General features: G+C 35.5%; 1 protein-coding gene across 1 annotated transcript; it reads left to right on the top strand.

Moving 5' to 3' along the window:
- Nucleotides 1-3,350: 3,350 nt before the first annotated feature.
- LOC112763850 (probable indole-3-pyruvate monooxygenase YUCCA11) lies at nt 3,351-5,462 on the top strand. Its single transcript, XM_025809407.1, has 4 exons — nt 3,351-3,968; nt 4,369-4,602; nt 4,863-4,988; nt 5,271-5,462. The coding sequence occupies exons 1-4, from the start codon at nt 3,351-3,353 to the stop codon at nt 5,460-5,462; spliced, it is 1,170 nt and encodes a 389-aa protein (XP_025665192.1).
- The last annotated feature ends 8,531 nt before the right edge of the window (nt 5,463-13,993 follow it).

Raw genomic sequence — 13,993 nt, 5'->3', positions numbered from 1 at the left:
CCAAGCTGACTAAACACAACTTCATCAAAATATCAATATACCAACAAAATTCAACAGGAAATGCAATCAAATTTCAATAACACTCAATGCAAACATCAATTTACTTTCAAATATCATTTAGTCGGTGAAAATTTATCAAAACCCTACCTTTGTACGTAATCGAAATACTCGAAACTCTAGAGAAACTTTCTGACCGTGCTGCTGAAGGGAAAAACGTCCGGAATCCTCCGTGCCTCCTAGAACTCCAGGTGGCCAAGCTCAAAGGGTAGGGGAGCTACGTCACCGTCGATTTCCACCGGACAAAAGTAACACCAACACGTAGAGGAGGAAGATACGAACACTTTTACCGGATTAGATTTTTTTATTGGAGTTACAAATCGTAAGAAATCGAACTCAGAAGAGGTAAGGTTCCATGGTTTCTGATTCCTTTCACTCACGGCTTACTCTCTCTTTTTCTTTCAAAGTTGGTTCGGTGATGCATGAAGGAAAAGGAAGTATGATTAGTGATGAGGGTGATTAAAAAGGATTTGCGGTAATAAGGTTTATTAGGTGTCATTGGTTATTAAATGAATGTAACAGGTGTCATGGTTGCATAGATATATGTATACACATAAGCCACGACCTTTATTTCTCTTTTTCTTTCTAAAGGGTTCGGCTATAATGAATAAAAGTAATAAAAGAAAATGATGCTAATGAATGATAGTTTGTAGTGTAAAAGTATTATTAGGTGTCATGAGCATATATAAGTATAATAGCATGCAAGCCACGTTCTTTTCTTTCTTAGTCCCTTAATGACATTAGTTATATATATATACACATACTTGTAAATGAGCCACATTTGGCTTTTCTTTATACATATTTTCTTAATGGCTTCGGCCAAAAGAAAGAAGTAACTAATAATAATAATAATAACTATAAAAGATTAACTTAATTTTTGCCTATCAAAATAGTTTTTAATAAATAGTTCAAACTAATAGAATAAGTTATATTTAAATTAAATTTCGATAATCATAAATTTTATTTAATTATCTTTGTTAAAAAAATATATTTCTTAAAAACAAAATCTCAATATAATATGATAACTTATAAATAACTAATTATTTAATTTTCAAAAAAAAACCGAGATGTTATAGTTTGCCACCAAAAGACTGCTTCGCACACAAACATGAGAATCACAGAAAATAAAGCAAGAAGAAACAATTAAATAAGGGGCAAACAAAACAAAAGTTCAATAAAAATCTATAAACTCAAATAATAACATTTTTTTTGGTTCAATTTAGAGAATTTATATAGAAAATGAAATGAGTGATAGCTCTTATTCAATTTCTCTAACAACTATAATAGCCTTTTAATTTCTCTGACAACGGATCCATTGCTGCAACAAGAATACGCCGGGAATATACTGGAGTTAGGGTTAGAGCATCTTTCTTCCGTCGCCGCCTCTGGCAGAACCGCCTCAATGACGGAAGCAACGCTTCTCCTCCTTCTCCCGAGCTTAATGATTGCTGAAGACAACAACGTTGATAATTTTTGCTCTCCGTTACTACTTCTGGCTTTGTTTATCTTCCTTCAGTAATTTATCTCCTTTTGTCTCATTCTGTCTCAGTTTATTGATGAGTTGTATTGACTGTGATGTTGACAGTGATGGTGGTGGTGATGGTGGTATTCAAAATTTGAGAAAAAAGGTAGTGATTTTGTTGGTAACAGAGACTTGAGTTGAAAAATTTAAAAAGTTGAAGATAATGGAAGAGAATGGGATAATTTGGGCATTGTAATTAAATTTTTAATAGAAATAATAAAAAATTAATAATTAATTATTTTTGTCGAACATAATTCATTTTTTATGGGTATAAATTTAATTTTATTCTTTTATGGTTAATTTTGTTAGCGTTTAAATCTTTTGTAATAAGAAATTATTATTTATTTATTTTTTAAATAAATTTAAATATTTTATAAATATTAAATAGAGTAAATTAAAATACATACATTAAAAAATGATATTGACATTCTTAAATTTTATATTAATTATCACTCCTCTTTAGTCAGTCCAAGGAACAATCAATGCTTTTCCATCCTTTAGCAAGTACGAAGGAGGGGAAAAAAGGTGTTTGAGAGGGAATAAACAAATAGCTAAGTGTTTCAGATAGAAATAGGGGTGTCAAAATTCCTCAAAACGCGGGGATCCCTATGGGGACTGCTCTGAATGGGAACCTGAAGGTGGGGATTTTTTTCGTGGAGATGGGGATGGGACTAAAATCCCCCCGAGACACGCACGGGGACCCGAGCGGGGATCCCCACCTCGCCCCCAATAATTTCCCAAATTCTTGAGTTTATTTAAATACCCTGAATTTATTCCCAATATAAAGACTTTTTAGGGATTTCACCTATTGAAAACCCTAACCCTACCTTATTTAATGTCTTCCATTCTCTCCTACTACTCCACTTAGCGCCGTTTCGAAGCCCCAACTCTCCAGAAAAGTTCAAAACTCCCAATCCCCATAGTTGTGTCGACAGTCATAGCCATAGCAGCATACCCTTTCGCCAGTCGCTACCGGCCACTCTTCTTGTTCAGTGCTTATCCCCTTATGGGCTATGATTTGTTATGTTGTATTTCTTGACTTATAATGTTGGATAAGATATGTTTGTAATAATGTTTTGTAGTTTTTTTTTAATTTTTTACTATAATTTTCATATAAATGTTCAACATAAAGAGATGGGGAATGGGGACCCGCGAAGAACACAGAAAACGCGGGAAATGGGGATCAATTTTGGGGGGGCGAAAACAGGGAGCAGGGAGGTATCCCCTGCCCCCGCCCCCGCCCCGCCCCATTAACATCCCTAGATAGAAATGTTGCATGGTAAAGTAAAAAAAATTAATTTTTTATTAATAATAACTATAACATGTATAACCTTAAAACACATATTAATTAAATCATCTTCTTAAATGATATATTACTCCTATTGTATAATATGTTATGTATAAAAATTAAAAAATATTATATATATATATATATATATATATATATATATGTATATTAAATATAATGTTTCATATATTTTAAATATATATTTTATATTTTAGTTTTAATTTGATAACTGATTTTTAATTTTAGACAGTAAGAATAAATTTGGCTTGAAAATTACTTGACTAACCAATTAGACTATCTTCAAAACATATGCATTGCCCCATAATTACAACAAAACAAACAAAAAACTATAAAAAGATCATCACAATTTATGCACGTTTTCAATAATAACAGAACTTTATAAAACTATAAAAACACCAAGACTAAATTGATTATTCACTAGTCACTGGAAAAAAAATTGATTATTAACTATAACAATCAAGCATGCAGATTATTGAAGTACCTGTTGTGATTGTAGGTGCAGGACCAGCTGGAATAGCAACCGCAGGGTGCCTCAACAAACTCAGAATCTCTAACATTGTTCTTGAAAGAGATGATTGCCCTGTTTCTCTTTGGAGGAAAAGAGCCTATGATCGTTTGAAACTACACTTAGGAAAAGACTTTTGTAGCCTTCCACATTATCCTTTTCCTTCTGACTTTCCCAATTTTGTCCCTAGGGTTGATTTCTTGCGCTACATTGACTCTTACATCGCGCATTTCAACATTTCCATCAACTACAACTGCTCTGTTGACTCTGCTTTCATTGACCAAAGCAATGGAAAGTGGAGGCTCCTTGTTACCAACAACTCTTCCGGTGCCGACAAGATCTATGAAGCGGAGTTTCTGGTGGTTGCGAGTGGAGAGAATAGTGAAGAGTACATCCCAAACATTAAAGGACTTGAGAACTATCAAGGAGAGTCCATGCATTGTAGCAAGTATTTGAATGGGAGAGAAATGTACAAGAAGAATGTTTTGGTTGTTGGATGTGGCAATTCTGGCATGGAAATTGCTTATGATCTTTCAACTTGGGGTGCATATACCTCTATTGTCGTCAGAAGTCAGGTAAATTATTTTTCTATCTAGATATGTAACTATTTATATGTCTGTATCTTTGAAAAAGATGGTTTTATAATTTTTGAAATTAGAGTGTTAATAAATCAACTTAAAATATATATGAGCTATTTAATTATGTGAAGAGAAAGTTTATCTAGCCAGCACTTAATTAGTAAAAAAAAAAGTGAATAATTTTATATAATTAGATATAATCTCACACTATTAAAAACACTAATGATAACTAATTAATTGCTACAAATCACAAAATTAGCTGGCCCTAACATTTCTCTTATGTAAATTCTTGTGCTTGCAATCAAATTGCATGCATTGCATCTGTTCTAATATATGAACCCTATAGAGTTCAAAATAACCAACAAAATTTAATAGTGGGTGTATGCTATTCATTCAGGTGCATTATTTTACTAAGGAAATGGTGTATGCGGGTATGTTGATGCTGAAACACTTCATGGTGGATAAAGTGGACAAGATGATGGTTCTTATGAGCAAATTGAAGTATGGGAATATGTTTAAGTATGGTTTGACGAGGCCAAAGGAGGGACCTTTTGCACTCAAAATAAAAGGTGGTACTACTCCTACCATTGATGTTGGTTGTATAGAAAAGATTAAGAAGGGAAAAGTGAAGGTAATAAATACATATATACTTGTTTAATGCTAGATAATCAATTTTTTAAGATCAGTCGATTTTTTAAAATTATTTTATTTATCTAAAATTTTAGATTTTAAATTATAAATCTAAACATTAAAGTCGGTTAATGTTGTTTAAGTAAAAGTTAATTTTTTTATACTTTTTTAGTTAATTAATTATAATTTGTAAATTGATTTCTTAATTAACAATGGGTTCTATCCGATCAATTAGTTATCCTTGTCTTAAATTAAATTTAGGTTTATCCTGGTATTTCAAGTATCAAGGAAGGAAAAGTAGTTAAATTTGTTGATGGACAACATGCTCATTTCGATGCAATCATCTTTGCTACTGGATACAAAACCAATGTGCTGAAGTGGCTTAAGGTGCGTATATTTATATTTTTATTTTGGAAATAATATCGTATTTCCTAAAGAAACAAATCTATTCAATGGATAGTGGGTATAGTAGTCTCAAATTCAATTTTAAATTATAAAAATATTTTATAACAAAAAAGAATAAACAAAACCAACTAGAACTTGTCTTATTTAATATAGATTAATAATAAATTTTGACTTTTTTTTGGTCTTTGTAGTGTTACCGTTTAGATTAATGTACTTAATAAATATGTTTGTGTAATTAATTGTGTTACATTTTTGGCCGTTCAGGATTACAAGAATCTATTCAATGAGAATGGAATGCCAAAACCAAGTTACCCAAATCATTGGAAAGGAGAACATGGAATTTACAGTGCTGGATTTTCGAAAAGAGGATTAGAAGGCATCTCATTTGATGCGAAGAAAATAGCAAATGATATCAACTTCACTTTGACTTCAAGGGTCAATCAAATTACATCTTAGTGCTATTTTACCGTGATACATGCAATTAAGCTGATCGATTTATTGAAATAAGATGAAAACTTTTGCAGTCGATTTTACGTAAAGTTAATAGCTGAGAACAATTAAATGACTTAATTGATTTAACTAAATTTTTAGTTAACTTAATTGATTTAACTAAATTTTTATCTAACAGCTCTCAATTATCAATTTTACGTAAAGTTGACTGCACTTGAATTTTCACCTTAAAATAATTGTATGGCTGACCCAACATGAGTCATATGGAGAGGTCTATATAACGATAAAGGTTAAAGTTGTATTAGTGTATCTTGTTTACTCTCATTCATTGTGGTGTATAAATACCTCACATCGTCCTTTTATTAATAGCAATGTATAATCACATTTTCTATATTAATATCAAATACAATTCACTCTCTTTTCTCTTTGTATCATTCTTTCTTTGTCTTTCTTAGCACACAAGAAACTGGGCATTACTAAGCTCAGTTCATGATTCTTCATTACTTTTTCGATTAAGTTCACATGGTATCAAAGCCTTTTAATCATCCATGGCTATCACACTTCCTTCTATCAGTTTCAAAAATTATTTGGCTCCAATCTTAAATAAACTTGATTACAAAAACTTTGTAACTTAGCAACAACATGCTTTATTTGCTATCAAAGGTCAGAACCTTGAAGATCATATACAAGAAAATAAAATACTTCCCCAATTCGATTCTAATGCAGCCAAAGCAAGCTACCCTACTAATACAACTTAGCCTTTATCCTTATAGTTATATCTCTCAATACAAACTGACAATGCAATAAAATTCTTGTCACACATTTTTAAGTATATTTTTACAGTAAAATAGTATTAATTATAGACTTTTAATTTCTGCCTTCATACATACCAACAACAAAGTGTGATTGAGAGAAAATACAGGCACATTATTGTTAAAATGGATTTTACTCTTTTTGCCATAGCCAAACTTCCTAAAATCTTTTAGGAAGATGCTTTTTTAACAGCTGCCTATTTGATAAATCATCATCCTTCTAAGAGTTTTGTTCCGGCCCGGCCCACTAGCGAGTCGGGTCCGGGTGCAGACTTCCTAGTCGAGGTAGTTGGTGACGCACCCGAGAATACGAGCACACGGTGGAAGCTTCATGTTGACAGAGCTTCCAACCAAGCGTTCGGAGGGGCAGGGATAATGGATGAGCGGATATTTTATACGCTTTTTGGCGTTATTTTTATATAGTTTTCATTATGTTTTGTTTAAGTTTTATTATATTTTTATAGGTTTTTGTGCAAAATTCATATTTTTGGATTCTACTTTGAGTTTGTGTGTTTTATGGTGATTTCAGGTATTTTCTGACTGAAATTGAGGAGTTTGAGCAAAAGTCTGATTCAGAGACAGAGAAAGGACTGCAGTCTGCAGATGCTGTCAGGATCTGACCTCCGTGCACTCGAGGAGCTTTTCTAGAGCTACAGAAGTCCAAATGGCGCACTCTCAATGGCTATGGAAAGCTAACATCCAGGGATTTCTAGAAATATATAATAATCCATACTTTGCTTTGGAAATGAAGACCCAAAACTAGCATTCAATGCCAGCCACCTACCCTATTCTTGGCGTTCAACGCCCACAAGGGAGCAGCTGGCGTCCGATGCCCAAAAGGGAGTCCCAAGCCAGCGTTCAACGCCCCTAAGGGGTATTAGCTCGTGGATTTCACTCAAGCTCAGCCCAAACACTCACCAAGTGGGCCCCAGAAGTGGATTTTCACATGATCAACTTAGTTTATCTTATTTCTGTAATTCTTAGTTAGCATATTAGTATATATAGGAGGAGATCACCCTAAATCCCCCCCCCATTCGAATACTTCACTACTTTTGTAAAGTATGAGTCACTAACTTCCTAAGGTTAAGGTTAGGAGCTCTTCTGAGTTTCATGGATCAATAATATTACTGTTTTAGTTCAATATGTCTGATTCTATTCTCTTATGCATTCTCGTTCTTTATCTCATGAATTTAGGGTGACCAATGACAATCATCCTTGTTCTACATGGGTTCCGTGCGAGTCCTGGCCCGGATAGCGTTGAACCAAAGCTAGAGATTGCATTGCGGATTCCAATAGAGTACCTGGGCAACTTTGGATATGTGACATGAAATTCCGTTGATCGTGGGTAAGTAAGGTCTTTGTGGCGTTAAGGCTAGAGTCAGAGAAGCAGCACTTTCTAATCCGGAAGATCTGCCTTGTCTGTGGCACCTTGATTAGGATCGTGAAGTGGAGTGGATTGCTTAGAGCTTCATCTTCTACTATAGTGAGAGACCTAGAGGTGGCTTGACAAGAGGACATGAGTCACTTCAACATAGTGGATTGCTGCAGTGGAGGAGGTTAACTTGATGAGAGGACATGAGTTAATCACTTACGACTGCCATTGAATGAATCAGAAAGTTATTGAAGTAGACAGTAAGAAAAGTTAATCCAGAAAGACAAAGCATCTTCGAAGCCTCAACCATTCTCATACCATTGATTTCACACCTATCTAGTATCGTTTTATTTATTTATTCTATTTTATGCATTTTCCGTGACAAACTATAATTTTTTATCCGCCTAACTAAGATCTGCAAGGTAACCACTGCTTGCTCAAACCAAAAATCTCCGTGGGATCGACCCTCACTCACCTGAGGAATTACTTGGATGACCCGGTATACTTGCCAGTCTATCTATACGAAACCTGCGGAGCCAGTTTCGTGTACCAAGTTTTTGGCGCCGTTGTCGGGGATTGTTCGAATTTAACAAACAATCGGATTATCTTGTTGCTTAGATTAGATCATTTTTACTATTTTATTTGAGTCTTTTGTTTTCTTTTCAAAAATTTTTCAAAACCTTTTCTTTTCTTTATTAATCTTTATCTTTTGTTTGAGTCTTTTGTTCTTGTTCTTGTTAAAGTTTCAAACTTTCTTGTTTCTTTTTCCAAAAATTTTCAAAAAATAGTATCTTTTGTTTGAGTCTAATGTTAATTCTTAAGTTTGGGGTCCTTTGTGTGTTCTTTGTTTTCTCTAAATTTTTGAATTAGTCTCAGTGTTCTTTCTTGGTATTCAAGTTGTTCTTGTTTCTTTTCTAGTTTTGATTTTAAAAGTTTTAAGTTTGGTATCTTTCGGTGTTTGTTCTTTCAATTTTCAAAAATTAGTGTCTCTTGATCTAAAAATTTTAAGGTTGGTGTCTTTTGGTTGTTTTTCTCTCTCTTCATTAATTCTAAAAATCAAAAAAATATCTTTTCCATCTTTAATCAAATTTTCGAAAATTCCAAAAAGATTTTCAAATTTTAATTTCAAATCACTATCTTATCTTATCTTATCTTAAAGTCAAATTTTAAATTTTAATTCTTATCTTTTTATATCTTTTTCAAATCTTCACCTTATCTTTTTATCTTTATTTAAATTTTAAAAAATATTATCTTATCTTATTTCAAATTCAAATTTCAAATCTTATCTTTTTTCAAATCTTTTTCAAATCTTCACCATATCTTATCTTTTCAAACTTATTTTCAAATCTTTATCTTATCTTGCTTCAATTTCAAAATTCAAAATCAAATCTTTTCAAATTCTTATCTTATCTTTTCTAATTTTAAATTTTAATTTCAATTCTTTTTCTAATCTTCTATCTTATCTTAATTTCAAATCTTTCTTAATTAGTTACTTGTTTTCTCTTTCTTCTTTTTCAAAACTTCCTAATTCCTCTCTCTTCTATTTTCGAAAACTTCTCACTGCTCTCTCTCTCTTCTTTTTTGAAAACTACCTTCTAACTTTTCAAATCTTTTTAGTTAATTAGCTTTTAATTTCCTATTCAATTAATAAATAAAATAAAAACAAAAAATATTTTAATTCTAGTTTCTCTTTTCACTTCTAAATTTTTGAATTCTTTACCTCTTTTTATTCGAACTCTTCATTTCATTCTTCTATCCTCATTCTTCTTTCTTCTTCACATCTCATAGGGAGTTCCCTATTCTTTGACATTGAGCCCCCATTCTTTTTCTTTCTTGTCTTCTTTTTCTTGTTTATGAGCAGGAACAGAGATAAAGAACCTCTCTTTGATCCTGATCCTGAACCTAAAAGGACCTTAAGGAAGCGTTTACAACAAGTTAAAGCACAACATTCTGGAAGAGACCTCATAGAACTTTTCGAACAAGAAACTGAAAATACAAGCATGGCAGCCAAACAGAACAATGGAGGAGATGCAAGGAAGGTTCTTGGTGACTTTACTACACCCACTTCTGAGACCCCTCCTAATACTCTTCCTAGTAACACTGAAGTAAATCCAAGAGAAGAGTGCAAGGCCATAACAGTGAACACTGAGGCCGAATCTGATGGGGATTCTCTGGCGTTGAACGCCAGTAAGGAAGTCCTTACTGGGCCTTCAACGCCCATGGAGATACCATCACTGGCGTTAAACACCAGTAAGGAGGTCCTTTCTGGGCGTGCAATGCCCAAAGCAGTACCCTCACTGGCGTTGAACGCCCAAAGAAACACAAGTCCTAGCATTGAATGCCACAATAGGAGTAGTTGGGTACCCCAAGCCCACTGAGAACTCTTCTATTGAAGAATTGATGGAACCAAAGGTTCATGAGGAACCCATTGAAGTTCCCTTGAATGCTTGGTTGAAAATTTTAGAATTTGAAGAGTACTCCTCTTCTGATGAGGAAGAGGAAACTAGGAAAGAGCAAGTTGCTCGGTACCTGGGAATTTTGATGAAGTTGAATGCCAAGCTATTTGGCACAGAGACATTGGAGGAAGAACCTCCAGTGCTCACCAAGGAACTCAATGCCTTGGTTCAGTAGAAACTACCTCAGAAGCTGTCGGATCCTGGACGCTTCCTAATTCCTTGCACAATAGGCACCGTTACCTTTGAGAAGGATCTGTGTAACCAAGGGTCAAGCATAAACCTTATGCCACTCTCTGTAATGGAAAGGCTGGGAATCTGAGGTGCAAGTTGCAAGAATCTCACTAGAGATGGCAGACAAGTCAATAAAAAAGGCTTATGGTCGTGTAGAGGATGTCTTAGTAAAGGTTGAGAACCTTTACATCCATACAGATTTCATAATCCTAGATACTGAGGAGGAAGAGGATGAATTAATCATTCTTGGAAGATCCTTTCTAGCCACTGCCAATGCCATAATTGATGTAGCAAAGGGAGAGCTGATTCTACAGCTATGGGAGGACCACATCTTATTCAAGATGCCTAGCCCTAACTCTCCCTCTGACAAAAGAGAGACAGTTGTGCAACACTTAGTGTTCCAACCCCCTCTTTCAGTGCAAAGTTATACAGAGCCCCCAGCACCAATTCTAAGTTTGGTGTTGGGAAGCCATCATCAAGCACTGAGAATAAATGTACTAAGAAGAAAGTACCTAAAGGGTGGAGGGATAAGAAAATCCCCATTGAGGACCTCTCACCTAGTATGAGAGTTGCCTTCACTGACAACCCAGTCATTCCACACACAGTGAACAAGATCCTGTCTCAAGAGCATGTGGAGCTCATCCATGAGAGCACAGGCAAGAAATTCACTATAAGGGGCGAAATTCTGAGCCCCTATTCACCTCCGTAAGGAGCTAACCGTCAAGCTAGTAACGTTAAAGAAGCGCTTGTTGGGAGGCAAACCAACCATAATTAAAGTTATTTCTATTTTTCATTAAGTTTATTTAAGTTATTTAACTTTAATTTTCATATTTGTTTAAGTTTGTGATCATGTGCAGTAGCTAGAACAAAAATAGAAACAGTTAGAGCTGGGAACAGAACACCCTGGAGCAAGCACCTTGCTGGTGTTGAATGCCAGACAAGGAGGCCAGAGTGGGCGTTCAACGCCCATGAGGAGCAACCTGAAGCTGGCGTTGAACGCCAGCCAGAAGCAGGAGCTGGGTATTCAACGCCCACAATGGGGCAGGGAAGTCGAATTCCCTAGCCTCTCAGGATCAGTGGGTCCCACAGAATCTCCACCTACTCCACCTTCTTCTCTCTCTTAATTTCACTCTTCCCCACATACTCTTTTCTATAAACCCTAACCCAATCACATTCATATCTCTTCCCAAAACCATCATAACTCCCACCAACCCCCACCCACTTCAAATTCAAAATTTCCCACCCAATTCCCACCCATTCATTCGAACTCTACCCTATCCCACCCCTATAAATACCCCCTTCTTCCTACCTTTTATACACACACCATTCATACACTTAAGCCTCACTTGGCCGAACCACTATCCCCCTCTTTCTTCACCTATTATCTTCATCTTCTACTCTTTTCTTCATATTTTGCTCGAGGATGAGCAAAACTTTTAAGTTTGGTGTTGGAAAAGCCTTACTTTTGGTTTTCCATTCACACTTATGGCACCCAAAGTCGGAGAATCCTCTAGAAAGAGGAAAGGAAAAGCAGTTGCTTCCACCTTCGAATTTTAGGAGATGGAGAGATTCATCACCAAAGCTCATCAAGACCACTTCTATGAAGTAGTGGCAAAGAAGAAGGTGATTCCTGAAGTCCTATTTAAGCTAAAAAAGAATGAGTACCCAGAGATCCGAAGAGAAATCCGGAGGAGAGGTTAGAAATTCCTAACCAATATGATTCCGGAAGTTAGAATCTTGATGGTGCAAGATTTCTATGCTAATACATGGGTCACTATAACCATGACACTAGCGTGAACCCACATCCCAAAAATTGGAGCACCATGGTCCGATGGTGACCCTTGGATTTCAGCCCAGAGAGTGTAAGGTTGGCGCTCCACTTGCCAATGATGTAAGGAGACCTACATCCTTACACTAGGAGAGTCAATTTTGATCAAAGGCTGGACCAAGTCCTTTCAGACATTTATATGGAAGGAGCTCAATGGAAGAGGGATACTCAAGGCAAGCCTATCCAACTGAGAAGGCTTGACCTCAAGCCTGTAGCTAGAGGATAACTGGAATTCATCCAATGCTCTATCATTCCTACTAGCAGTCGGTCAGTAGTGACTATTGACAGAGCCATTATGATTCATTGCATCATGACTAGAAGTGAGGTGGAGGTACATGAGGTAATACCTCAAGAGTTGTACAAGAAAGCTGAAAGGCCTTCCATCTTATCAAGGTTAGTGTTTTCCCACTTTATCTGTCATCTATGCAATTCAGCTAGAATTGTCATAGAAGGAGACATCTCCATTGAAGAGGACAAGCCCATCACTAAAAGAAGGATGGAGAAAACTAGAGAGCCTACACATACACCTCAACAAGAGCATGTGGAGCTGCCTCAACAAGAAATCTCTGAGATGCCTCAAGTGATGCATTTTCCTCCCCAAGGCTACTGGGAGCAATTGTACACTTCTCTAAGAGAACTAAGCTCCAACATTGATCAGTTGAGGATGGGACATCAAGAGCATTCCACCATCTTCCATGAAATAAGAGAATACCAAAGGGCCATGAGAGAAGATTAAAGAGTTATGAAGGAAGAACAACAGAGGCAGGGGCGTGACATAGAAGAAATTAAGCACTCCATTGGATCCTCTAGAAGGAGTAGTAGCCGCCATCACTAAGGTGGATTCGTTCCCTTAATTCCCTTTGCTTATGTTATTTTTCTGTTTTTCATGTATTTTGTTTTATTATCTATTTCTAGTGCATGATCATCCTTATGTCTTAAAGCTATGAATTATTCCATGCATCTCTCACCTTGCTGAAAATAAAATTTTAATTGAAAAAGAGAAGTAAGATTCATGAACTCGAGTTATATAATAAGAATAGTTCAATTATTTGATGTGGTGGCATTGCTTTTATTTTCTGAATGCGTGAATGAACAGTGCATATTTGATGTTGGAGTTTAGAATGTTTGCTCTTGAAAGAATGATGATAAAAGTGAAGTATTATTGTTAATCTGAAAAATGCAAAAATTGATTCTTGAAGCAAGAAAAAGCAGCAAAAAGCAAAAAAAAGTTGCGGAAAAAAAAAGCAAGCAGAAAAAGCCAATAGCTCTTGAAACCAAAAGACAAGAGCAAGGATCCAAGGCTTTGAGCATCAATGGTTAGGAGGGCCAAAAAGATAATATCTTAGCCTAAACAGTTCAAATGAGCTGCTTCCCTAACTATATGCTTGTGGTGTGAAGGTGTCAAGTGAAAAGCTTGAGACTGAGCAGTTAAAGTCGTGATCCAAAGCAAAAAGAGTGTGCTTAAGAACTCTGGACACCATTAGCTGGGGATTCTAGCAAAGCTGAATCACAATCCTAAGGGGTTCACCAAGTTAAGTGTCTGTGGCATTTATGTATCCAGTGGTAATACTGAAAGACAAAGTGCTTAGGGTCACGGCCAAGACTCTAAGGAAGCGGTGTTCAAGAATAAAAAAGAACTGAACTAGGAGAGTCAATAATATCATTTGGATTCTGAATTCCTAAAGATGCTAATCATTCTGAGCTTCAATGGAAAGTGAGATGCCAAAATTATTCAGAAGCAAAAAGCTGCTAGTCCCGCTCATCTAATCGAAATTGAGCTTCATTAAGAACTCTGAGATTTATTGTATCCTTCTCTTCTTTTTATCCTACTTTGTTTT

The sequence above is a fragment of the Arachis hypogaea genome, chromosome 17 (genome assembly GCF_003086295.3).
Source record: "Arachis hypogaea cultivar Tifrunner chromosome 17, arahy.Tifrunner.gnm2.J5K5, whole genome shotgun sequence".
In the NCBI taxonomy this organism is placed as follows: domain Eukaryota; kingdom Viridiplantae; phylum Streptophyta; class Magnoliopsida; order Fabales; family Fabaceae; genus Arachis; species Arachis hypogaea.
Note: the sequence above shows the minus strand (reverse complement) of the source record. Positions and strands in the feature narration are given on the sequence as shown.

Coding starts and splice junctions, on each gene's coding strand:
- LOC112763850 (XM_025809407.1), top strand. CDS start 3,351: ATGCAGATTATTGAAGTACCTGTTGTGATTGTAGGTGCAGGACCAGCT. Junction 4,603..4,862: donor TTAAGAAGGGAAAAGTGAAG/GTAATAAATACA, acceptor AATTAAATTTAG/GTTTATCCTGGTATTTCAAG. Junction 4,989..5,270: donor ATGTGCTGAAGTGGCTTAAG/GTGCGTATATTT, acceptor TTGGCCGTTCAG/GATTACAAGAATCTATTCAA.